Raw genomic sequence first — 27,548 nt, forward strand, 5'->3', positions numbered from 1 at the left:
GTGTCCACAAGACAAGTCACTGCAAGCTTTTGAGCTCAGCCTCCAAGGACTTAGAAAGTGACCGTTTCCTACCCCACTTGGAAATCTTCACCACACCTCCCTTGGGAGTACATTCCAACACCAGAAAACTTTCGCTGTTTCCGGACAACTGTAACAGTGGGAAGGTGGTTCTGTCAAGAGGAGCCCAAACTCCTGGTATCTAGCACCACAGGGCCCTTTGCTTCTAGAGAGTTGTCAGTTGGTGACAGTCTTCCTGTCCCTACCTATAGCCCCAGCTCCCCTATAGATACCCTATAGGAACCCCTGTTCTCAGGGTTCCAAGTTCAGCTCCATTCCTTGCTTGGGGAGCAGAATTTCCTAATCCTAGGCCCTGCTCTCAACCCCTAGGAGCCAGGAGATAGATGGAAGAAAATTGGGACAGCTCTGGCAGTTGGAATTTAGAGACAATTTACTCAATCAGCTCATAAACCCCTCTTGGCCTACTCCTGTCAAGCTGGTTTTTTGTTACCCTTTGGCTGCCCCTGATGGTCACCAGAACTGAATTTCACTTGGAGAGAGGTTGGATTAGAGTAGCCTGAGAACACACTGTGATTTGCCCCTGGCCTGGCATTCCTGGGAGTCAGTCCTGGAGCAGGAATGAATCACCGGTTTGATAAAAGAGAGTTAACTTTAAACCTCTTCTCTTTTCTCCCCACTCCTTTGCCAGACCCTTCCCATATTACAGAACACCAGGGAACTGACTGCAAAGGAAATCACTGCCTGTTTCTTTGACTGCATCACCCAGCCTTCCTGCTTTAGATTTATAACAAGCTGTTCCTCAACATACTTGATCCCTTCTCAGCTTTTTTTCCAGGAGGGACAAGACCCTGGTTCTATAGTGACCAACATTTTTCAGGGGAGTGAGAGATTTTAGGAAAAGAACAAACAGCAGCTGTGATTGCATCCATACATTTGCTAATATAAAAAGGCAAATAGAACTGGCACAGTAGCACTAGCCTGTAATCCCAGCTACTGGAGAGGCTGAGGCAGGAGGATGATAAATTCCAGGACAGCTTGGGCAATTCAGCAAGACCTTGTCTCCAAATAAGATGTAAAAAGAGCTGAGGATTGGGGCTGGGGTTGTGGCTCAGTGGTAGTGCGCTCACCTGGCATGCGTGAGGCACTGGGTTCGATCCTCAGGACCACATAAATGAAAAGTAAAGATATTGTGTCCACCTAAAACTGAAAAATAAATATTAAAAAAAAAAAGCTGAGGATGTAGCCCAGTAGTAGACCTCCCTGGGTTCAATCTTAGTTGCGGGGGGTGGGTACAAATAAAAACTATGGTTGTTATTGTTTAATAATCTGAAGTCCTCTCAGATGAGTGCTTAGGACGAATTCTGATGAAGATGCTACTACCAGATCACTGAAGGTGCTACCAAAGCTGTGTGGTGAGAAACCAAACTCAATTTATTGCTTACAACAGAGATGAAGGATCTTGGCCATGATAGTTTTTTTTTTTTTTTTGTAATGTCTCCGAGAACATAATGAAATTCACAGAAGACAAATGCAGCTGCTGAGAAATGTGTATTTTTAGCAAGCAACAACCACTGTACGGCATGACACACCATCTGGTTTAAAGCAGACCCTAAAAATCAAGTCAGCAGAAGACAAGTTGGAGAGGTTTTTATCATAGGACCATGAGAAAGGATATGGTAAGCTATTGATCTTGATGATTCTCATGTTAAGGGCTTGGTGAGCTCTCAAATATACTTACAGGTTGAAAAGTTTATAATATGTAGGTAGGCCCAGAAAAACACAGTATTGAAGAGCAAATTTTAGCTCAAGATTAGCCTATTCACATTTCAGGGATAAGGTTACCAAGGTCTCGGTTAAATCAAGCAATGACATGGAAATTTCAGAAAAGTTGGGGGCACAGTGACTACAGTGGCCAATGAGACCCAGAAATCCTCATGCTTGTCTTTATTGCTGGGAACATTTTGCACATGTGATTGTCTAGAGTAAGGGACATACCTCCATGGGATATTTTTTTTTCCTTTGACAAGTTGATAACTTGTCCATGGAATTTTTAGGCCCCCTCTGAGCTAAAAGAGTAAGCAGGTGGATGTATCAGTCTTGGAGTTCACCGCACTGTGGGAACTTTTTCTGTGGGACACAGGAAAAAGTCATCCAGATGTTGAATAAGAATAAGGCACTTAACGGCCTTTGGGGTCCTGGTTGAGTACTTGTAGAAAGTAGGAAGGCTGAGGCAGGAGGATTGCAAGTTCAAAACCAGCCTTAGCAACTTAGGGAGGCCCTCATAAACTTAGAAAAACGTTGTCTCAAAATTTAAAAACAAACAGAAAAAAAAGGGGGGGATGAGGATGTGGCTCAGTGGTTAGGTGCCCCTGGGTTTAGTCCCTAGTACCAAAAAAAAGAAAAGTAGGAGTACACCTCAGTCCTTACTGAACTCCAAAGCACAGCAGCCATGTAGATTGTTGACTTCCTTAGAGAAGTCAAATAAGTGTATTGATTAGTTTGATCCAAAAAGACACCAAAGAAAGTGCCTCACAGATTTATTAATTGTTAAACACTGAGACCCCAAGCATAGAATAGTATTTAAGTTTGGTACTCAGGAGAAGGAGAAAGAATGACTATTGATATTATTATTATTATTATTATTATTACTACTGTTGATATTATTGATAATATTGATATTATTGTACCCATATCAATCAGAAATTTGTAAGGTTGTCCTTTAATTTCTAGAGAAATATTCCCTTGTGGGTTGTTTTTTGTTGTTGTTGTTGTTGTTGTTAGACATAATATCTTTATTTATTTATTTTTATGTGGTGCTGAGGATCAAACCCAAGGCCTCGCATGTGCTAGGCGAACGCTCTACTGCTGAGCCACACCCCAGCCCCCCCCCTTGTGGGTTTGTGGGTAGAATGGGAAGTTGAACATTTTCACTGGGGATTTGCTTTTCACTTATTTTTTTCTTTAGTTTCTTAGTTCTAGGGCTCTTTCAAAATATTTGGCCAGGTTTTAGAACTCTAGCTATTATTATTTAGAATTCTATCTAGTATTAAATCCCCTGTTTCTAGCTTAAGGCCATTCACAAAAAAAGAGAAGAGAGCCTGGCACATCTGCTTCAGGATCAAATACTACTGAACACTGTCACTAGGTACTAAACTGCCTAGTACCAAAGTGTGGGTCCGACTATGATCTTGACAAACTGAATCAGAGCACAATCTATTTGCACAGGGAAGACTGAGAATACCTCCTCAAGACCTTGACCAACACATGTACTTTTCTAAACCCCTTTGGTTTCCTATGCATTCTAAGATCTTTTCAGTCACTGTTGAGTGTCTTCCTATTCTGACTTTTTCACTGAACTTTTTGAATCTGAGGCGCCTATTAGCATATGAATCAATTGTCATATCTGTTGCTCTGGAATATAGGTTCCTAAAACAATTTCAGATTCTCTGTGGTAATCTTCCTTATCTAGACCTCAAAGAGTCTTAGACAATAATTTTCAGCTGAGAATGAAACTGGGGCTTAAAATCCACTATAGATGATTTTTTTCTGAATGAGATTTAGCAGAGATAAGCAAGCCGGACATGATGGGTCATGCTATTGTAGAGACAAACCAGGCAAGGCACCGATGACACCAGGAAACAGTTTTATTTGGCTGCAGCCAGGTTCAGAGGGCACAGCTTTTGCTATAATCAATTAATCCCCTGAACCCCGAGTTCAGGGAGTTTCAGAGTTTTATACCCAGCATGTAAGGGAAGGGGCTCAAAAGTTCACAGTCTGCAGAAGTTCACATAAAAGCAGCTTTTTCTTTCACTGTTTTGGGCAAGTTAACCCTTCAAGGACAACACCTGAGAAGGGGAGAGCTGCTTCTCCCCTCTCTTCCCTCCCCCTGCCAGCTGTTACCATGGAGCCCATTTGTAACTTATCTTAAAAATGTAGACTTCTCTGTAAAGCCCCAGCTCAAGGCCAGAGGCCTTGTTTGCACATTTCTACAAAGTACTATACTGGATATGTTTGTGAAAAACTAGGGGGTGTCCAGCACCTGGAGTGCTGGTATCTTCTTGGCCAGTGGCCAAGTAAACAGGGCAACACGAAAATAGGAAGTTTATCTACATTGGACTCTTGCGCAGACTCTTTTGCTGACAGTCCTAAAATCAGCCATGGTGAAGAGGGCTTTTCTGTGGAGAAAGGGGGTGCCACTTCAATTCCAGTGACTTGGAGGCTGAGGCAGGACAATCACAAGTTTGAAGCCAGCCTGGGCAACTTAGTGAGACCCTGTCTCAAAATAAAAAATGAGGTCTGGGGATGTAGCTAAATGGTAAAGTGCTTTTAGGTTCAATCCGCAATATCCGAAAGTGGGGGGGCAGGGGTAAGTGAACTTTGACGTATCTGTCAGTCCATAAAGAAAAGGGCATGGGCCAGGGGGAGAGGTGAGGCAGAGAGAAATGGAAATATATTGGATGGGGGAAGAGGTTTGAGCAAGTTGTTCACATTTTTATTTTGCTTTGGCCAAGGGATCTGTTAAGGATGTAACTTTGAATCAGATTTCTTTTGGATGCTTTCTCATGCTAACAAAAAAATGAAGACCCTTGGATGTTTGGAATTCTGTTCCCTCTTTGTTCTAAAATACCTCTCAAATGAACAATTTTGTTCATATCAAAAATTCCTCATAGTGGCCACAATAATTCTAAACTACAATCTTAAAACTATTGGATCCCGGAATGATGCTACTTAGAAAGCTGTGGAGGGTTGGATCTATATCCAAATAGCCCATGTAAGAAGCAGAAATCCAGCCTGTGGCTTATACTGAGACAAGCCCTTGAGAGCCTAGGAATGAAGAGGTGAGAATTACTTGCGCCTCCTATGGCTCAGGGGCCCCAGCTTTGCAGTTTGACTCTTTTCAACTATAACCTTGATGAACTTGGAGTTCCCAGCAGGAGAGTTTGGAGAGCGGCTCCAAACAAGTCTAAGCAAAGTTCTCATAAAAAGCCCCAGGCAGGAGGCTCTCAAGGACCTCAGAGGGGCACTTTGTCTTTGAATCAGGGAACCCAGACTGCAGTGGCCAAGAGGTCTTTAATTGGATGTCAATAATTGCTCCTCAGTAATTGAATGTTGGCTCCCTGAAAATACCATCAAGATAACTTTGTAATAATAATTCAAAGCTGAGTTTGCTGAGACAGTCAGCAGCTTCTAGAAAGGGGAGGACAAAACTGGGATATTTACAATGTATTGGGACTATTTTAAGGCAGCTCTTCCAAAGAGGGGAGTTGATTAGGATTGAGCAAGAATCATGATACAATAGTTTAGGATTGTTGGACAGGGCAAGGCAAGGGCTTTGAGAGGAGGCTTCCAAAGAATAAGCCATGGTTGGATGCTATCTATTGAAAAATGGCAAGGTTCATTTAAATGGTTTCATTTTGAAACTTGTACAGAAAACAATAAAATTTACAACTTTCATCATTCTGGGCAAGGGTTTCCTGTAATAGTAAAACTATGTCAATGTCAACAGTAAGCTGTTTGGGTGTAGACAGTTTCTGTTCTTCTCGTGTAGCAACCCAAAGATTAGATTTTTTTATGTATGACTATTTCAATATTTTCCCTGCCCACATCAAAACACTTTTTTTGTGGGGGAGGTACTGGGGATTGAACCCAGGGGCACTTAACCATTGAGCTACACCCCCAGGCCTTTTATTTCACTTTTTAAATTTGAGACAGGATCTCACTAAGTTGCTGATGGTCTCCCTAAATTGTTGAGGCTGGCCTTGAACTTGTGATCCTCCTGCCTCTGCCTCCTGAGTCTCTGAGATTAGAGACATGAGCCGCTGTACCAGATGCAAACCACTCTTACACTAGAGGTCATGGTGGCTGTGAGTAGTTAGGCTGAAGGCCACCAGATGTTCCCAAACACTCAGAAATAGAACAATAACACTGAGGAGTTGTCTTCCCTACCTTCTACCCTGGCCTCTTCTTTCCTACTTGTCATTTGGAGCCATCGTATTTGTCATTTGGGATCCTGCAGAAATCTGTGTTTTCAGCACACACTAGATTTTTGACCACTACTCTGCTTTTCATGATACCCTGCCTTGCTGTCACCCTAAAAATTCCAAATTTGTATGTGATTTTCACCTTTCTTCATGGTTGGGTTAGTTTAACTTTTCATCACTCTGACAAGAACAACTGAGAGGTGGAAAACTTTATTTGGGGCCCATGGTCTCAGAGGTTCAGTCCATGGTTAGCTGGCTCCATTGCTCTGGGCTTGAGGTGAGCAGAACATCATGGTAGAAGAGCGTGGCAGAGGAAAGCTACTCACTCACGGAAGCTAGAAAGCAGAGGTTTGGGGCAGAGGCCAAGGTCAACAATGACCTTCTTCCTCCAGCCATACCCCATCTGCCTACAGTTACCACCTAGTGGGCCATTCAAATATTAATCCACCAAATGGATTAATCCACTGATGAGGTTACAGCTCTCATAATATAATCATTTCACCTTTAAACATTGCTACATAGGACATCATGTTTCCAACACATGAGTTTTTCAGGGATGCTTCATACCCAAACAGTAACTAGGGTCAACAGTCATTTCATCCACTCAGATAGATCATCAGTACATGTGATATAACACAGAATGACAAACTGCCTTTCCAATCTAGATGCATGGGCTGCAATGCTTACATTTGGAAACCAATTCTTATGGATTACCATGATTAGTGACTATAGTATTTCTTACCTGTGGTGTTTCATAGTTTTTCCTTACTTATTAGTACCGAATCAGCCTTTTCAAATGTTGACATTAAAATTCTACCAGGGTCTGGTTGGATGGTCAGCCTTTTGCTTTGACAAGTGCCAGGAAAACTGCATGTAATCATTTGACTGAGTGATAAAGTCCTATACAGAAAAGCTTCAAAATCGTGGATTATTTGTGTTTGTGCAGAGAATTTTGTAGGTTTTCTCAAGCCTGGGAGATAAGAGCTCTGGAGTCTTTCTTTAAAAAAAAAATGAAAATAAAAGACACTCTCTCTCTCTCTTTAAAAAAAATAATAAAGAGAGAGAAACTTTTTTAATATTTTATTTTTTAGTTTTCAGCGGACACAACATCTTTGTACATGGTGCTCAGGATTGAACCCGGGCGGCACGCATGTCAGGCAAGCGCGCTACCACTTGAGCCACATCCCCAGCCCTGATCTGGAGTCTTTTATCCCTACCCACTCGTGAGATTTGGAGGGATTGTTTGTTACTGCAGCATAACCTATCATTCCCAACACTTCGCAACATGAACTTGACCTTCTCACCATCCCTTTCCTTCTGCTTCTTGGGGTCTCTGTAACTGGGTTCATGAGGAAAATCCAGGATAATTGCCCCACGTCAAGGTCCTTAAGCTCATCACCTCTTCAAAGTTCCTTTTCCATATAAAATAATATTCAAAAATTTTAGTACTTAGGACATGAACATCTTTGGAGGCTTTATTCCATTTGTCACAATAGTCACACTGTATTTTTCTTTTATATGTTTGTTTGATTTGATTTGCCCATACAATATTTTATTTAGAATTTTTGTCCATGAATAAGACATTGCTAAATTTTCTCATCTGGGACAGACTGATCAAACTTTTTTAAGTTATAGATGGACATAATACCTTTATTTGTTTGTTTGTTTGTTTTATGTGGTGCTGAGGATTGAACTCAGTGCCTTCCATGTGCTAGGCAAGAACTCTACCCCCAGCTTATTGGACTTTGATATCAAATTCATGCTAGCTTTTTTTTTTTTTAATGATAATCTTTTTTCGGTGGACACAACATCTTTGTTTGTATGTGGTGCTGAGGATCGAACCTGGGCCGCAAGCATGCCAGGTGAGCACGCTACCACTTGAGCCACATCCCCAACCCCTCATGCTAGCTTTTTAAATAGAAAGTACCCCCCCCCCATTCTTTGAAGAGTTTGTATGTGGTAAGCATTATTTTCCCTTTACGGAATTTTTTTTAATTTTAAATTTTTAAAATATTTATTAAATTTCTTTAAGAATTATAGAACTTCAATTTTTTATTTCTTCCTTGGTCAGTTTTTTTTTTTTTTTTTTTTGGTAAGTTGTATATTTTTTAGGCATAGATCCATTGCATCTGCTTTTCACATTTTAGATGTGAAGTTAATACTATCCTCTTATTATTTTTTTTAATGCTTATAGAATTGGTAGTTCTATCTGAATTTTCATTTCTGATGTTATTTTGCTTTTCTCTTTAAATTTTTCATGATAACTTACTAGGGATTTATCAATTTTATTGGTCTTTCCAAAGAACCATTTCTTTTTTTTTTTTTTTTTGGTACTGGGAATTGAACCCAGAGGCACTTAACCACTGAGCCACATCCCCAGCCCTTTTTTTGTATTTTATTTAGAGACAGGGTCTTATTGAGTTGCTTGGGGTCTTGTTAAGTTGCAAAGGCTGGCTTTGAACTTGTAATCCTTCTGCCTCAGCCTCTCGAGCCACTGGGATTACAGGTGTGCACCAATGCACCTCAAATTTTGTTTTTGTTGATCTTCTCTAGCATATGTTATTTTCCATTTCATTATTTTTTCTGATATCTTTATTTTGTTTATTTTATTGTGTTTGAGTTTCTTCTGTGTTTCTGTAACAGGAAAGGATAGGTTATGCTGCAGTAACAAACAATCCCCCCATGTCTCGGGTTTTCAACAATATAGTTTATTTCTCACCCTTGCTACCTGTGGTACCCAGTTTGGCTGGTTCTCCAAATTTTCTTCACTCTAGGGCTCAAACTCATAATAAAGTGGCCATTGTCTAGAACATGGATATTCATTATGACAGAGGGAAAAGAGATTGTATGGTTTAATATATTTTGACTCTTAAAATTTCTGCCTAGTGACCCAGTACTTCTGTGCATAGTCCATTGACCAAACCAAGAAATATGACTAAGTCTAATTCCAATACTCAGAGATTGGCAGCGAATCTTTGTGACTAAAAAATAATAACCCATATCTTTTACTAATTCTTTGAAATTGTATCTTAGCTCATTAATTTTCAAACTTTCTTTTTTTTTAAGAGAGAAAGAGAGAGAGAGAGAGAGAAGAAATTTTAATATTTATTTTTAGTTTTCAGCGGACACAACATCTTTGTTTGTATGTGGTGCTGAGGATCGAACCCAGGCCGCATGCATGCCAGGAAAGCACGCTACAGCTTGAGCCACATCCCCAGCCCCAATTTTCAAACTTTATTTTTAAAATATATTTATTTAAGCCTCTAAATTTCTTACTAGTTATATCCCATAATTATTAATACATATACATTTTTTGCTAACATTCAATTCAAAATGTTTTTTTTATTTTCACAGTACTGGGGATTGAATCTAGGGCCTTGAATATGCTACCACTGAATTATGTCCTCAAACTTTTTTGGGGGGCAGGGGGTACTGGGGATTGAATTCAGGGTCATTCTACCCTGAGCCACATTCCCAGCCCTATTTTTTGTATTTTATTTAGAGACAGGTTATACACTGAGTTGTTTAGCGCCTTGCTTTTTGCTGAGGCTGGCTTTGAACTCATGATTCTCCTGCCTCCTCCTCCTGAGCCGCTGGGATTACAGGTTATGCGCCACTATGGCCAGCCCTCAAACTTTTTAATTTTTGTTTTGAGACAGGGTCTCAAAGCCTGGCCTTAAACTTGTGATCTGCCTGCCTCAGCCTCCTGAGTAGCTGGTATTATAGATGTATGTCACCATGCCTGGCTCAGGAAAGTTAAATTTCCCTTTGTGATATATTATTTGATGTGTTATTTAGAGTGTTTCTTAATTTCATAATAAATTCAGAGGTTTTTAGATGTTTTTTTTTCCTAGTGTAGTTGCATTGTATGGAAAATATACTTTGTCTGGTTTCAAACCTTAACTATTTTTTAGATACTTCATTCAACCACATGATCTTGGAAGGGGACATTGAGCCTCAGATGAGACCCCAACCCCAGTTAGCACCTTGATTTCAACTTGTGATACACTGCACAGAGAACCTAGTTGATCCCTACCTGTAGTTTCAATCTATAGAACCATCAGATAATAAATGAGTGTTGGCTTAAACCATTTACTTTGTAGTAATTTATTATGCAGAAACAGAAAATTAATCAAGTGTTTCTGCTGGTAGACAAATCTCTCAAATTTAGTTTATCTAATGATATCTCATGGCCCAGCATGGTGGCCTATTCTTATAATCCCAACTACTCAGGAAACTGAGCAGGAGGATTACAAGTTCAAGGTCAATCTCAGCAATTTTGTGAGACCTTGTCTCAAAATAAGAAATAAAAACTCTGGAAATGAAGCTCAATGATGGACCCATGGGTTTTACCAAAAAAACAAAAACAACAACAACAAAAAACCCAAAACAAAACAAAATAAAAACTTATGTTTATTCTTGAAATATATTTTAGCAGGACATAGTTTTTTAAGCCGGCAGTTTTCTTTTATACTTTGACTATATTACACTGTTTTCTGACTTCCGTTGTTACTATGAAGAAGTCAGCTATTATTACGTCTTTGAAAATTCTCCCTCCCATTTTTAATACTTTTCTTTTTCTTTGATTCTCTACAGATCTCTACAGATTTATTTTAAATAAATGTGCCTAGCGAAGATTTCTTTTTAAAAAAAATTTTTTTTTAGTTGTTAATGGACCTTTACTTTATTCATTTACTTATATGAGGTGCTGAGAATCGAACCCAGGGCCTCTCACACATGTGAGGAAAGCGCTCCATCACTGAGCCACAACCCCAGCTAAGAGATTTCTTTTAATTAACTTTGCTTAGTATTTGTCCCTCTTCTTGATTGGGGGCTTATTCCTAGCCAGTATCTCTTCAAATACTGTCTATTCCTTCTTTCCTGTCCTCGAAAGACTCCAACATTAGTGGGGCCTTCTGACTCTATTCTCTGTGACTCTCACCCTCACTTTTCTATGTCTCTCTTGACTTCATTCTAGATAGTTTTTTTTGGTCATATTTTCAAATTCACTGATTCTCACCTTTTATATACCTAAATTGTTGTTAAATCCATCCCTTGAGTTTTTAACATCTTATTATATTTTTCTGTTTACAAATTTCAACTTGACTCCTTTTTTTAATATACTATGTTACCTTTTATAATTTTTAGCTACTTGTCAAAATTTTCAAACCTGGCTTTTTTTTTGAAGATAATAAGCAGAATTTGTTTTCATAAACTGTCTGATAATTGTTTCTCAAGCTGCAATCTATTAATTGTTCTTTCTTCTAGTTTTTTCCATGCTCTCTCTTTTCCTTTTGTCTAGTTGTCTTTGATTGCATAAGACATTGCATTTCAAAAATTATTTTAGAAATCATTTGAAGCCAGGCTCGGTGACACACACCTAGAATCCCAGCGGACTGGGAAGCTGAGGCAGGAGGATCAGACGGTGAGGCACTAAGCAACTCAGTGAGACCTTGTCTCTAAATAAAATACAAAATGGGGCTGATGATGTGTCTCAGTGGTCGAGTCCCTGGTACCCCCCCCCCAAAAAAAAATCATTTGAAACTTAGGATGATTTTATCTTCCTCGGTGAGGATTTCAACCACTGCTTTTTGTAGGTGCTTAGGAACTCTAGCAATCATATATCACCTTATTCTAAAAATCAGGGCTTGAGGTTTTCTGTACAACCCAGGCAAATTGAAACTGGACCATTGTTCAGGAGAAAACTCATCTATGCACTCCTCTAGTTTATCACAGAGAGGAAATCTTCTTTGACCCCTTCATCCTCACCACAGGTTCAATGTCCTGTGTGTTCCCATGGCACCCTGGTATTTTTCTTTTTTAATATTTGTTTTAGTTGTCGGTGGACACAATAACCTTTATTTTATTTTATTTTTTTATGTGGTGCTGAGAATCTAACCCAGTGCCTCCTACGTGCTAGGCAAGCTCTCTATCACGGAGCCACAACCCCAGCACCCCCCCACACAACCTGGTCTTTACCTGTTATATTACATTCTCTTCCCAACTACACTATAAGAACCTTGAGGATTTTAGATGTCATTTACTCTATCTCCATTGCTTTCTGTAGGTGCTTGGGAAAAAGAGTTTAACAAAAAGAGTTTAACACAGTACCTGGGCAATAGCAGGTACTCAGTAAATGTTGCGGAGCTACATTGGCCATCTAGCACTGCCCCAGTCTGAGATGATAGATCTTCAGTAAAGTCTCCATTGCTCACATATGCTCAGTGGGAGATGAATCTTCTGTGAGCATGAGTCTTCTGTGAGTAGAATGCTAAGAGATGTTATGTTGCTTGGGGGTGGGATACTGGGGATTGAACCCAGGGATGCTTTGCCACTGAGCTACCTTTTTAGCCCTTTTGTTTTTTAATTTTGAAACAGGCTCTCACTAAATTGCTAAGGCTGACCTTGAACTTGTGATCCTCCTGCATCAGCCTCAGGAGTCATAGGGATTATAGGCATGTGGCACTGTGCCTAGCTGGAGACGTTGATTTTTTTTTATCCAGGTTGATGAGTGGAAGAGTGATTAATTACTGGGAATGAGCAGAAATTATGGGACAAGCTTAGACTTCCAGTCTGTGGAATTGGCTAGGTCTGATCCTATCATACCTGAACTTCCAGGTATTGAGGGGCTCCTTGTTGACATCTGGGTGATACTTTTGTACAGTATCTAGGAACTTGACAGAATGGTTTCTTTCTGTTTTCTTTCTTAAGTATTGGGGATTGAACCCAGGACCTGGCATATGGGCATATGGTAGGCCAGGTGCTCTAGCACTGAACCACATCCCCAGCCCAAGGCAGAATGGTTTCTAAGAAAGGAATTTTGTATAACTGGTATGATGAACATAAGACTTGGGAGTTGTATCCACAAAAGCCATGTTGTGTCTTCCATTGACATTTTTTTAAATTTTTTTTTGATACCAGGGATTGAACCCAGGGGTGCTAGGTTCAATTGAACCACTGAGCTATGTCCCCAGCCCTATTTTTTTATTTTGAGACAGGATCTCACTAAGTTCTTAGGGCCTTGCTAAATGGCTGAGGCTGGCTTTAAACTCACTGTCCTCCTCATCAATCTCCTGAGCCCAGCCGCTAGGATTATAGGCATGCACCACTGTGCCCAGTTGCCATTGATTTTTAATCCCTTTCAGTGTGAATATGGATGATGGGTCCTTTCTCTGGCCATGGATACAAAATCCTTTCGAGCACATCCGCACTTGGTGGGGGGCACCTGTAGGTAAACTTTAAGTTCCAAATGCAAGCTTAATTAAGAGTCCAGTCTAATATATTAATCAATATTTAAAACGCCATTCAAAGATAAGGTTGCCATGTGGGACTCTGTTCAGCCTCTTCTCTTTCTACTTCCTCCTCATCTTCCTGCTTCTTCTACAACGTTGACATATGGGGCAAGGAGGAGAGGGAAGAGAGATAGAAAGATTCCTAGTAAAATAGTTTTTACGGTCCTACACCTGAAGACCTCTAGTTCCCCAGGATGATGCATAGAGGGTCTTGTAGGGTCCTGAAACAAACACACACACACACACACACACACACACACACACCTCTCTTTTGGAACTCCTCCGACTCAGCTCCCTCTCCTTCATTGTACTCCTCTTTCCCCAGCAGGAGCCAGTGCTCACCACCCAGCCTCTATCCCTGGATCATCTTGTCCTCATAGCCCACCATCTTGATCAGGCCACAGGTGGTGCATGTTGGCCCCCTCTTCATCTGGTCCCCAGTATATGTCTCTCACTTGGCCTGCACTTAGAAAGTCAAGTAGTTCATGCCCAGGGTCTCTTTCTTCCAAGGCTGCTCACTTTTCTCAGATCCAGACTAGTGTGTGTGCCTAGCAACAGAGACCATATGGTCGGTCAGGTGTGTGTGTGTGTGTGTGTATGTGTGTGTGTGTGTGTGTGTGTGTCTTATTTCCTCTGTTTGGGTGGGAGATTTCCTGATGAGATGAAGACACAGGTATTCAGGTTTCTAAACTTTCCTTTGAAAAAAATCTACCTTTTTTGTGGTCTGCTTCATACCTTACTTTCATAACTTAGAAAGTATCCTATCTCAGCATTTTCATCAAAATTTCAAATTTAACATCTTGTTGTACTTGGTAATATTTATGTCAGGATGAAACATTATTTTCCTGATTATAAAGTCAATGCAGGCTGTCTACATAAACTGCTCTCTCAGCCCCCTCTCTCACCCTATGACCTCAAATTCATAAGTTAAATTCATGTTAGAGTCCACATCTTCCTTGTCCTCTGTGTCACTTAGGAATGCTTTGGAGTGCAAGTAACTGTTTTAGAGTGGCTTAAACAAATAGGAGTTCTCCCCACATGACAAGAGGTAAGCAGCTGCTCTTGCTAGCTTGGCAGCTCCATGGCAGTGAGACGACCTTTATGAAATTCTCTAAAGTTTCCTTCACTGGAGGTTGACTGTTATTACATCTCCATTCAGAAGGGAAAGTCTGCACCAGTCACTAACCCTTTTATCAGAAAAGCAAAAAATTTCTCAAGTTCTCCTATGTCTCATGCCTAGAACTGTGTCACATGGCTATTTAGGTGCACACACAAAATAAGTTGAATAGTAAGGGCTTCATTTTTTCAGCTTCTGTTTATTTTTGGAGATGGAAAGGAGAGAAGTGGCTTGAAAATGGAAACTGGGGTACCACCCAATATAATGACCAGCATATGATTTATATAGCTCTTTAGTTCCTGAAATTCAGATATATCTTTATTTTATATGTACACATTTGCATGAAATGTACTAACTCACCCACAAAGGAGATAACCCTAAAATCTCAGCAATTCCTATATACGATTAGGAGTCTTAGTACTTTGTGTGGTGTGCAGGCCTCTTGTTTGTGAGGCAGAATACAGGAAGCTCCTGGGGTGTTGGTAGTCCATTTTCTGTTACTAACAAAATACTCCAGATGGTAATTTATAAAGGAAAGAGACTTATTTTGGTTTGGTCCTGGAGCCTATATGTAAAGTCCAAGAGTCTGTTATCACTAAGGGCCTCATATTGCTTTGACTCATGGCAGAAAGCAGAGGACAAGCAGGCACATATGAAAGAAGTATAACATGAGAGGTGACTTTTATAATACCAGCTTTTGTGTTAATGAATCCAGCCCAGGCACTGTGGCCCACACCTGTAATCCCAGCAGCTTGGGAAGCTGAAGATAGTGAGTTCAAAGCCAGCCTGAGCAAAAACGAGGTGTTAAGCAACTCAGTGAGATCCTGTCTCTAAATAAATACAAAATAGGGCTGGGGATGTGGCTCAGTGGTCTAGCGCCCCTGACTTCAATCCCCAGTACCCCTCCAAAAAAACTTAACCTGTTCTCCTGAGAAAGACATTGCTCTGTGGTGTCAGGATGATAGATACCTTTGGGGGAGAGGTGATGTTTGTGAGGCAGAATACGGGGAGCTCCTGGGGTGTTGGTAATGTTTCAGTTCTTGATCTGGGTGCTGGTTAAATGGACATGTTCAATTCTGAAAATTTATTGAGTTGTATACTTTTCTACATATACACTTTTCTTTATATGTATTATACATTAACAAAATATGGGTGTGTGTAAGCTACAAGGAAACACATTTTATGTAAAATGTGAAGAAAAATAAGAACTTCCATTCAGGGAACAACAACAACAACAATAACAACAACAAAAAAAACCCTGCTATATCCTGGTCAGCAAACCATATTCAAAGTTGGAGCATTTGGAAGCCCCACCCTTGTTCTGTCCTCCAGTTTTGCAAAATGCACACCTTTTGCATCCCACTGCTTATTAGAGGGAATTTGGGGTCCAGGGATTGTCATAGGTTGAAGAGCAACAGACTGTTGGTGACACAGGATTTCCTCATTTGTTAACTGGTCAATTCCATGTATGAGGAATTGCAATCAAATAATTTATCTAAAGAGTCTTTTAAGTTGTTTTTATTAAGTTATTTCCAACTTATTTTTTTTCCAAATAAGTAATGTATTATCATATAATCAAAGCAATACTAAAACGTATAAATTTTCAGTCTTGTCAGAAACCCCTGTTCTGAAATTCACCCTGGAATCTTCTATATAGGCAAAACATTGTTTTGAAGCAATTCAAATAATAGCTGAAGAAAAAAGATGTCACCTACAATCCATCTTGCTACCTGTGGCTTCCGTCCTATTTCCTGATACAGCTGCTGTTTCTCTCTCCACTTGCTCTGGTTTCAGCTTGGGTACGCAAAGTAAATTGGTCATTTCAAACCAACAAGGCCACAAGTCGTGGGAATCTTGGACAATTTGGATTGTAGGTTGCAGATAAAGAGAACCCTTTTATCAAGTCTTTTACTTTCTTTAATCAGTGCTTTCAAATCATTTTTCTAATGTATATTTCCCATGTTTTTGAAGGAATTTGCTGAAAGCTACTAAAAAAAAAAAGCCAACAATCACTCATGTTCTATATAGTTCCTGAGATTTCTCCTAGAATACAACTTTGGTTGGCATATGGTCTGTATCCAAGGTCCAATAGGTGACAGCCATTTGACAGTTTTGCTACTGATTAATAAGGGTCACTGATTTTGCAGTTTGGAATAGAGTTGCCATTGGCTACCTTATCCTCCCATTAGCCAATTCCACATTTTAGTTGCTGTTTTTAGCACCGTATTTCTGGTACCAAATTATTTGCTTATTAGGAAAGGGTTCAGCTACAAGTTATAGAGCACCCCCCCACCCCTTAAGTGATTTAAAGGTGGCTTCTCACTCCCAGACCAGATTTGGGCAGGAATGGAAGCAGAGAGATTGGGAAGTTCTATCTCAAGTAGTTCTATATCAGATGGTAGGTAGTTCCTTGGATAGAACAGTAGTAGGATAGTAGAGGTTGAAAGAAGTAAAGGACTTAGGATGTATTTGCTGAAAGATTAATTATAAAGGTAAGAGGATTTAAAAAAAAAACCAAGAAGAGCTCCTAGAATTTTATCTTAAACAACTGAGTGAATAGTAGTGACATTTACTAAAATGGAGGAGACTGACAGAGGTACAAGTTCAAGGGTGAAAACTCAGATTTGGGGAGGGGACTATGTTAAGTCTAAGATGCCAGTTTTCGATGTCAGGTAGGCAGTTATTTAGAAGAGTTAGCAATTACAGGGAGGAGTTGTCCCTAGAGAGATATATATTGGAGTCACCAGTATTTAAATGGTATATAAAGCTTAGGACTAGATGTTAAATAGGGAGAGTGGGTAGATACAGAAAGGTAAAGAACCCTGTGCATTTATATATATATTTATATGTTGAGCAGAGGGGAAGCCAGCAAACTCTAGTCTGAGAGAGAATAGCCAGTGAGACAAGAGGAAGACCAAGAGAGTGTGGTGTCAGGAAAAAAGAGAAGAAAGTGTTTCAGACTAGGAGTGGCTGCCTGATCAATAGCATTGAAATGGCAAGAAAAATAAAAACAGAGATCAAAGAAGAGACCACTAGATTTGCATGGAGACTGCAATTTCAGTGACTGGTAGGAAGCCAGAGAACAAGCTTTTATGAGGATGGCAATGATCTGATAGGAACTATTTGTTGAATCAAAAGAGCAGTGACAGGATAATAATACCCATAGAAAAAGTGGAAGCATCGGTTAAATGGAATGAGGACACTATACACCTATTAGATAATGAATTTCTTCTTTTTTACTTTCACATTTTTATTGGTGCGTTATAATTGTATATAATGATGGGATTTGTTGTTACATATTCACATATGCACACAATATAACAATATAATTTAGCTATCATCAGTTCCCTTTCCTCTCCCCTCCAGATACTGAACTTCTTAAAGGAAAATGTCGTGTCTTATTTGTACCTCTGGTAGCTCCTAGGACAGTGCCTTGTGCTTAGAAGATACTCAGACATGTTATTGAATTAATCAATAAATGAGTAAATGGAGGGGTGGATGAATGATAGATGGATGGATGACTGGTATGTGCAGGGTACCTGGAATAAACTAGATCAAACTAACTCAAACTTCAGAGTAAGGAAAAGGGGCACTAATAGGGTCTCTTTAGGATCCTGGAATTTTTCTCTGGGATAAGGTTGACAGATTTGTTTCTCAGATAAACGTGCAAGAATGAGGCATTCAGTGACAGTTGGCGTTGACCAACTTTCAAGGCATCGGTCTATTAAAGCAGGCTGCAGGGGGGGTTATGGGATCTTCCACCTATCTAATTTGTTTTTGTCTCTCCTATTTTGGATCCAGGCTCCTATGAAAAACCGATTATGTATCTTTCTGGGCACAAGTGTGAGAAGGGTTTTAAAAAGCGAAAGTCTATATTCTTTTATCCATCTGGCCTATAGATATTCGCTGAAGACAATCTTGTATGGGAGCAAAGATGTTAAGGGCAGGATTGCACATGGAATACCTATTCGTTTCTCGAAGTATTTTGTCTTCTCTCGAATTATAAAAGCAGCTCATTTCACGGACTATACTGGAAAGGTGGCATTTGATCTGGGTCGTCCATAAAGTCTTGGTGGGACATGTGAGTTGGTGTTGAGGCTGTCGCGGCTTGTGGGATAGCAAGCAGAATCTGAAAGTAGGCCAATCTGGGAAACGCTGGACTCAAGGCCGGCACCAGCGTCTTCTCGCCGATTCTTAGGAAAGGAATTAAGTTTCCTATTATTTTTCTTTTCAACTTGCAGTCGGAGGAACCGGGGATTCCAAAGATGAGGTGTTGACGTTGGGAGCCAGCTGTAGAGTGCGTCGCGCCCAGATCCGCTAGCCTAGTTCCCACGCCGAACCTGGTTCCTGGGGGCTCTCGGGGTTAATTTGCAACTTGCCAGGCACCTGGAGCTCCCATAGGCCTCAATCGGGCTGGAGCTGGGTGTCGCCGTCAAAAAGACGAGAGCACTGCGTCCGCTGTTCGTTACACGTGGACTCACGTAAGCAGTGCGCGCGGCTGTCCGCGGACAGGGGGTGTGGCCCGACGCATGGGCGTGGCCCGTAGCGCAATGGACGGGTGGGAGGGAGCGCGCGTGCGCAAGCTGGCCGGGGGCGGGCCGAAAGAGAGCGTTCTCGGGACGGGGGCTGGCGAGGCTCACGCTGGAGGGCTTCTCGTCTGCGGCGGGCTCAGTGAGGGTGAGTGAACCCGGGAGGGGCGAGGGCCTGACCTCTTGGTCGGAGATCAGTGGGAGACGCTCAGGCGTCAGCAGCGGGGCGGGATCGGGACCTGGGACCTAGGATCACGGTAGGAGTAGCTGAGTGGGGGACTTGGCTCCGGTGCCATCTCTGGACGCTTTGCAGGGCCTGTCTCTCGTTGCGGAAACCTGTGTTTCTGTCCCGGGCTTTGAAGCTTTGGTCTGGTCGATTTCCGCGCTCTTGCCTGGCCCCTGAGGGCCCGAGGAGGACCTGACTATGGGGCCACCTGTGACGGATAGACACTGTCTCTGGCCAGCCCGAAAGCAGGAGGACCGGAGGCGTTACTCTGACTGCCCTGGTTCCCGCACAGGTCCTGGTGGGCCCAGGGGTTGGCTAGGCTGAACCGAGACGGAGTGGGAAAGCTGGGGAAACAGATTTTCCTTGTTTTAGTTCTCCGGCCGTGGCATTGCTTTCCACGCAGATGTCCCGACCAGAAACTTGGGCGCAATTCTCTCCACCACTCCTTGACCCACCCACATCGAATTCATCCAAAGTTCTCTTTGGATACGTCACTTTTCCAGTCCATCCTGCTGCCCTAGCTGGTTCAGGCCGCCATCGCTGCTCTGGACTACCTCATCCTCCCAACTGATCCCTTGCATCCCTCCTTGATACTCTGCAGGTTGTTAAGTACAAGGGACCTAAAGCTGTGGTTTTAGAACAGAAATCTCACATATCACCTGATTCTTCCCCCCATTCCTTTACCCTTCTTAGAATTCCCATTGCTCTTCCAAGTTCTTATACAGGTTTACAGGCACCTCTGTGACCTGCCCTCTTGGTACTTTACTCAAGACTCAACCATTTCCTTAATACTGTGTCTTCAACTGTATTGAATCTTAGTTCCTAGATTGGACCAAGTCCTTTCTGGGTTTAAGTGTTCATTACAGTTTGTTCCTTATGCTTGAGGCACTTTCCTTTGATTGAAATAATCCTTTTCATGATTCCTGTTTTATTACAGGTGAGAGTTGGGGCTCCTGTGGAACCCAATGGGTCTATTTACTGGCTTCTCCTTCCCAGCTGGCTGTGATCTGTGTGAAGAGTTTGTCTGGGTCACAGTCCTCAGTACCTTTTGCTAATCTGTTCATATGTTACCAGGCTGTTAGTATGTTAGTTAAATGTACAAATGAAGCATGGCTGCTCCTTGGACTCTCCAAATGAACAAACAGATCAAACTATTAAATGCCAATTTTTTCAGAACCAATTCTCAACCCTCAGCCCACACAAAGCTTTCTTTAGCCTAGGAAATTGGTTATTTTCTAAGATCATGGCAGTGATAATGGGGAAAATACTGGTCAGGATTTTCTTTGGCATTGACTCTTTGCACAGGATGCTGGATGTTGGTAAGAGTGACTGCTTTGAGGGTGAATTCTTATCTGAGTGCCCTCCATCCCCCATCATGAAAGTAAAGCTGCCAACAGCTGCTAGGAGGAAGTCTGACTTCAAACTCTCATGTGCTGATAGGACTAATGACACAATGAGAAGGAAGGGTGGACCAGGCACAAACCAGAGGTGGGAGGGCTGCATAGAGAAGTTCCTGCATAGATCAGAGCTTTGCAACAAGGAATCATATGCCTAGGTGCCAAAATCTATTGCCCTGATTGAGATATGCCACCCCCATATCAGTTCAGCAGGATAAATAAAAGACAAAGAAGATAGGGTCCTGGCCCTTAGAGAAGGAGGAAAAGAAAAAAAATGGAAATAAGAACAATATGTGACTATATGCTAAGGTTAAATGGGTGGAGAGGCTGCAGATTGCTGTGAGAGGAGGTAGCAAATGGTGTTGGCTGGAAGAATCCCCAGGTGACATTTGAATAAGACCTGGATAGAAGGAAGAAGGAATGGACAGATGGAACCACTGGAACAAAGCCAGTGGGACAGGAAGAGGCTGCTAGAGCAGTGAGGGGACCTTGGTTCAATACACAGCACCACTGATAATTGTCCAGCACCTCCCTCCCAGGACTGAGGCTGCTCCTCTTGTGAAATGTCAGGCATGGGTTTTGTTCTGCAGTCTCTTCAGAACTCTCTCCTCTTTTTGGATTTTTTTCCAACTTGCGCATTATCTTTCAGGCTGTTTGCCCGTAGCCTTGAGCTAAGTAGTTGGAGTATAGATGATGCAATATGTTCTTTGGGCAGAACAGAAGAGTTTGTTTCCTTTTGACAGTGAGCCATTTAATTTGTTTAGGTGGCAGCCAGATTCCCTGTTCTTATTGTAGCACTTGAAGGTTGTTCTTTTATAAGTTAATAGATTTGGGTTTGTTTTGTGTTTTGATGGTTTGAAACAGCAAACCAAAATAAGACAAATTCAAAATAAATGGTTCTTGGCTTTTTTTTTTTTTTAAGGAATTAGGCATGGTGGTGCACATTTATTTTATTTTTTTTTTTTAAAGAGAGAGTGAGAGAAAGAGAGAGAATTTTTTAATATTTATTTTTTAGTTTTTAGCAGACACAACATCTTTGTTTGTATATGGTGCTGAGGATCGAACTTGGGCCGCACGCATGCCAGGGGAGCGCGCTATTGCTTGAACCATATCCCCAGCCCGGTTCTTGGCTTTTATGCTTCCTTGAAGAAGGGATAATTTAGACCTCTAGTTTCTGTATATGAATCCCTTTGTTGCTTTTTGGTGTTGCCTAAATAGAAAACACCACCACCACCACACATGCATACACATACCCCAATGTTACATACTAAGTATCCAACCATGTAGTTAAAAGAAAGTATGCCACAGGTTCAGTGATTACTCAGCTCAACTGTCTGATAGGTAACTCCAAAGTCTTATCCTCAATTATATTACATCAAAACTTGCATTGGGTCTGTAAAGGTGGGATCACAGTCTCTCAAGGACCATCACACACAGGCTAAGAACCACCAGTTTGTGCCAGGTTGTGCCCAGTGCCAAGAATGTCCTCTCATAGCCAGTCCAGGAAGGGGCACTGACAAGTTATCAGGCAGTTTCCAAGATTGTGTTCATAGTTGTCATCAGCAATGGACAGGGGCCTTCTGAAGGGAGCTTGTGGGAAGAAAACCTAAGCCAGACTAGAGGTGAAGAGGGCTTGCTGGGAAAAAAAGATGTTGGTCATAAATGAGTCTGAAAGACTCTGGAAGAACTGAATCCCAAGTTGTCTGCTATGACCAATAGTGGCTAGTGGCTAGAAGTAACTTGAGACCTTGTTTTCTGGTACCAGGTACTATGGTAGTGGCCTTGTCAGGGTTTGGGCTCTCGTAGTAGGTAAAGTTGAAAGTATGGTTTCTAGTTGCTTCTGGATTATTTTATGGAGATAGGAATTAACTGGAAGTTGGGAGTGATGGCACATGCCTATAATTCCAACAATTTGGGAGTCTGAGGCAGGAGGATTGCAAGTTCGAGACCAGCCTTGGCAATTTAGTGAGACTGTCTCAAAAAAGTTTTTTAAAAGGGCTGGAGATGTAGTTTATTGGTAGAATACCCATGTTCAATCCTTAGTAGTGCGTGTGCGCACACACACAATACACACACTAAAGTATTAACTGGAAACTCTCCTATCCATTTAGTAGTAGAACAAAATTATGAGAGCATTTACATTAAGGACATTTTTGTAAAGAAAAAGATGTTTATAGTATCATTTCAAAGCAATAGAAAGTAAAAAGAAAATCACAATCACTTCTAATCTCATGATTTAAATCAGTCTCCCTCCCTCCCTCTCTTCTTTCTTTCTTTTTGGGGTTGAATCCAGGGGCACTCTACCACTGAGCTGAATATCTAGCCCTTTTTAGTTTGTGTTTATTTTGAGATGAGGTCTTGCTAAGTTGCCGAGGCTGGTTGCCTCAGCCTCCTGAGTAGGTGGGATTACATGTGTACACCACCACACCCAGCCAAGAGAGTCTTTATTAACAACTTTTAGTGTGTATATATACATACATATTTTTATTTGACTGAAGAGAATTATTCTTTATAAACTTGCAGCCTGTTCTTTCATGTAGTCTGTATTGAGCATCTTATTATATAGCACGAGAGATTGCACTACAATGTCGATGAGCAATAAGCCTAGATGCTGCTTTTTAGCACCCTGTGAGTTGCATATCCTAGCTGACTGTTGTCCCCCTTAGGGGAAGGATCATGGCGGGTGATGGGCAGAATGGTTTGGGGAAAATTTGCTAATCATAGGGGCATACTTTCAGGGTCCTATCCCAAGAATCTTTTAAGATGGATGAAGGGCTATGACACCTCTCCTTCCCAGCCTCAGGCTTAGAGAGGAGACAGTGACAGCTTCTGAGCTGTAGGCTGAGTGTGGTGTGTATAAGGGTGGGACCGGAACCTTCTGTTTTATCTTCCCTGCTGTAGATCTGGGGCTGTGCTTCATTTGGCCTCTCCGGAATCACTGACCTTTGTTATCCAGCAGAATTGGCTCTGCCTTTTGGTAACTGACCGTTAGATCAGGTCTTTTCTTCATTTTTATAGGTTGGCTCCTGGCTGACCTTTACCTTCCTCTTTAAGGGCAGCATCTAACCCCAGGAAGGACGGGTACTTCCAGTTGCAACAGTTATCAAAGGCCTCTCTGATCCTTGGTGGGAAATAATGATTCAAATAAAGTACTCCCTGCCCTCAGGGCTGACTGAGTTGTCTAGTTGACCACAATCTCAACTGTAGTGAGACTGGAGAGAATGTGACAGAATCCTAACTACTCTCTCACTTTCCTTTTCAATGCTCTCTCATAGTAGTTAAGTCATTTGCTTCAGTCACAGCCCTGGGAGGTGGATGAGCCTGGAGTTGACATCCTCTTCCTCATGTCCACTGCTGCAGAGGCGACCTTCCTCCTCGTTGCCCTCAGTGTTCCTGTCTGTGGTCTGCCCCACTTTATACCTTCTCCATGCAGCTGCCAGATGAGTCAGTCTGAAGGCTAACTCTCATCTCATCTCTCCGTCATGAATCATTAGTTCTTCCCTATTTGTTGCTCAGAAAATGTCAACCCCCCATGGCCTGGTGTGTGAAGCCTCCTCCAGTGTGACCTGTTGAGCCTTTGCCCCCATCTGCAGTGCTGTCTTTCTGAAAGGGGAAGCTGCTTGTGTTTCTTTTTCACTTGTCTGCCCCTGTTCCCACTGTTCCCCTTCCTTCCCTGTATCTTCCAGGCCCAGCGGAAGTGTCACCATGTCTGTCAGCCTTATCTGACTTTCCTTCATCTAAGGAAACTTCGTGCCCTGTACTCCCAGGGGGTTTTCTTTCTTGAATACACTGCACTCTCTGCCTTTCTTAGTTCTACTCCCAGTTGCAAGTGTTTCTCTTGGAGGACTGGAAGGTTGTAGACAGGACTTATCTCTGTATCCCCCTGAGCACTTGTGGAGCTGCTTGGCCCTCTGAAAGTGTGTCAGGAAGCATGGCAGATTCCCCTCCCCATTTGAGTGATGGGAATCTGGAGAGCCCAAGGTCATCTCCTAGTCTAATGACAGAGTTGGTGTGGCCCAGTTTAACATGCTCTCTTTCCCAGCCTGGCTGCCTCACCAGGTTTCCCAGAAGTGTATTATATCAAGTCTCGAGAAAAATCGTGGCTCTGTACTCTGCCTTCATCTCCTATGTTCCCCACCTCCTAGGTACCGGTGACCATGAGATCCCTGCAGCTACTCAGAGGCCCCTTCCTGTATGGCCTGCTCTGGGCTTTTTGTGCTCCAGGTGCCAGGGCTGAGGAGCCCGGGGCCAATGTTCCCCATCCCAGCAGCGTGGGCCTCGATAAGAACACGGTGCACGACCAAGAGTACGTATTTGGCCAGGACTGGGGTCCAGGGCTTTCCAACATCTGCAGCTGCAGCCAGCTGCAAGGGCACACTTCATCCTCTTTCCTTTCTCCTATTTATGTGGCTCCTTAAAATTTGTCAAGGATGCTGTTTATTCCCTAGAGCCACCTATTAGGTGTTCTATTTCCTTCCTCATTTGTAAATGGTGGCTTAGGATAAATGACTTGCCTGAATTCAGTCTTTCTCTTTCACAACAGACAGGCAGATAGACAGACATGCATAGATAGACACACACAATAGTAGTGGCGGAATCCAGAATATAATTGTTTCTTGACTCTGGCAAGACGTTTTTCTTACTGACACGTTCAGATGTTGAGTCATTTGTCCCAGCTTTTGTCTTGGGCTGGTGGGCCTCACACATTACACTGGGTTATCCTTGAATTGTTTTTAAATTGATGGCCCAAAAGTGTTGTAACAAAATTCTAATGATAAAGAGGAAAACAAACGCATAATCTTACAGGCATAACATACAAGCTGTGCTCTGTCCCTGCCCCTTGCTGGGCTCTGTCTGTGTAGATCAGCCTTGAGTGTGGTCTGCCACTGTTTTTCTGAGCTGGATGAGATTTCAGGTCTTGAACTTTTCAGAGCCCTTAAGGTTTCAGCATGATCTGATTTGTTGGTTTTTAGGCATATCATGGAGCATCTGGAAGGTGTCATCAACAAACCAGAGGCGGAGATGTCCCCACAAGAACTGCAGCTCCATTATTTCAAAATGCACGATTATGATGGAAATAATTTACTTGATGGCTTAGAGCTCTCTACAGCCATCACTCATGTCCATAAGGAGGTAGGTCAGGCAGTGGCTCAGTGGGTGTGTCCTGGAAAGCCTCCCTCTGGTAGTTCAGTCCCCAGTCTTGGTGCCCTGTGCTATCTTTGTGCCTCCATAGTACTGCTTCTCCTTTCTGTTTGCTGCTCTGATGTGCCTCTCCCTGTTCCACAATCCTTCTCTTGGTGACCTGCTGAATCAGAGGCCCCAGAGCTGGGTATTCATATCTTAAGCCAGTACCTGAAAAGATAGGCCACATTCACAGTGCAGAGCAGGGGGTGGAAGAGGTTTTTCATTTGAGAAGAAGGGTGAGTGGGAACCATGGGATGGAGGGCTGTGGCAGATGTCAGATGTCCTGTGATACAGTACAGAGCTAGTTGGCTCTTTACCACAGGCGGAGGAGGCAGGGCCAGGCACTGGCATTACTTCCATCTTCTAGATGAGCAAATGGAAATCAAAATCTTGTGTCTCCAGACTTAATTTTGTCCCTTCCGGCCTCCAGGCCACTAGAGGGGAGGCAAAGTTGGTGATGTAGGCATGATGATAGGAGTGCAGCTTGGGTTAGCCCTCAAGGAGCACTAGCAGTTTTGCACAGGACAAGAACATCATTTTGAGATGATCCTGTGCCATGGGACACAGACTGGTGGATGGAAGCAGAGAAGAAAGGGCAGGTATGGGACATGTGGCAAAGGGAGAACCAGCCATGGGTGTGAATGACCTTAGCTTCGCACCTAGCAGTGAGCCTTGTGGCACTTACTTCTGGAGTAGGGCCATACTTTCTCCTAAAGGTTATAACAGGTTCTGCTGGTTGACAGTGCTTCTTCCTCTTGTTCTGGTCCTGAGGTGTCATTCAACATGTCACTGTTTCCATTTTAACAGGCAGATTGTGCACAAAGCTAGCTCATTTGGGCTGTGAGCTTTTCTTTTGGATGGGTGTGTAGGTCGTGGAATCTATGACTCTCATAGTTCTTTGTAAGCTAGACCCAGGTTTCTTTTAAGAACATGCATTGCTTTGGTAATTAGAAAAGGGCAAACGGTAATCTTTAAAAGGGAATACGCAAGGGCCTGCTTTGACTGCGTCTTTCTTTTAATTGGCATATATAATACCTGAATTGGATTATGATAAACTGACTGAATATTGATACATGAGTTTGTGGATTCCTAGAAATAGCCATGTATTATGATGTTAAAAGAGTCTGTAGATGTGTGTGAGCATGGACGATAACTAGGCACTTCTTCCAGTAAATGTGCAACTCATCACTGTCTAATTTATATCTCGTAGGAAGAGAGTGAACAGGCCCCACTAATGAGTGAAGAAGAACTGATTAACATAATAGATGGTGTCTTGAGAGATGATGACAAGAACAACGATGGATACATTGACTATGCTGAATTTGCAAAATCACTGCAATAAACATTATTTGGCTATCTCCTAGTTATATGCAAATGTGACCCGTGATAATGTGATTGAATACTTTTGGGTAATGCAAAATAACTCATTTTTAACTACTGCTGCGGCATTTTGGTAAAAACCTGTAGCAATTTGTTACACTGGGGTGAAAAAGAGAAATAAAGGAGAAGAGAAATGGGCATTTTGTGGTCCCTCAGTGCTGTTAAATCTCTCAATGGACAAGGGCTTGATGAACGAATCCTCTTAAGTATATGGAATAATTGGAGCTGAGCACTCAGGAACTTAACTGTAGGATATTGCTCATTCTTGATCTTAATTCATGCTACCTGAAAAGTAAGACAATAAGCTTTGCCAAGTGGACACACTTTTCAGTGACAGTGAAGGGATGGAATGAATGCCACATGTTTCCCCTGGTGGGTTCCATCTCTTCGGATAAACGAGGTCAGTATTCTCTAAAGTTCCCCT

The 27,548-nt window shown here is 42.1% G+C and overlaps 1 protein-coding gene across 3 annotated transcripts; it reads left to right on the top strand.

Moving 5' to 3' along the window:
* Positions 1-1,664: 1,664 nt before the first annotated feature.
* On the top strand, positions 1,665-27,264 carry Mcfd2 (multiple coagulation factor deficiency 2, ER cargo receptor complex subunit). Of its 3 annotated transcripts, none has more exons than XM_058573357.1 (4): positions 1,665-1,694; positions 24,706-24,866; positions 25,534-25,693; positions 26,955-27,264. In XM_058573357.1, exons 1-4 carry the CDS (start codon positions 1,680-1,682, stop codon positions 27,084-27,086), a joined length of 468 nt encoding a protein of 155 aa, XP_058429340.1. In that variant the 5' UTR covers positions 1,665-1,679; the 3' UTR covers positions 27,087-27,264. The 3 variants fall into 3 exon arrangements, with proteins under 3 accessions (XP_058429340.1, XP_046278240.2, XP_058429354.1); XM_046422284.2 differs by lacking the exon at positions 1,665-1,694 and adding an exon at positions 18,968-19,085; XM_058573371.1 differs by lacking the exon at positions 1,665-1,694 and adding an exon at positions 19,178-19,194.
* Positions 27,265-27,548: the final 284 nt, after the last annotated feature.

The sequence above is a fragment of the Marmota monax genome, unplaced genomic scaffold (assembly GCF_021218885.2).
Source record: "Marmota monax isolate L192 unplaced genomic scaffold, Marmota_monax_Labrador192_F-V1.1 WCK01_AAM20220418_F8-fsc00015, whole genome shotgun sequence".
In the NCBI taxonomy this organism is placed as follows: Eukaryota; Metazoa; Chordata; class Mammalia; order Rodentia; family Sciuridae; genus Marmota; species Marmota monax.

Bases quoted from the DNA above. Each gene is read 5' to 3' on its own strand.
- Mcfd2 (XM_058573357.1), top strand. The intron at 24,867-25,533 runs GTACGTATTTGG...GTTGGTTTTTAG, and splicing joins AACACGGTGCACGACCAAGA to GCATATCATGGAGCATCTGG. The intron at 25,694-26,954 runs GTAGGTCAGGCA...TATATCTCGTAG, and splicing joins TCACTCATGTCCATAAGGAG to GAAGAGAGTGAACAGGCCCC.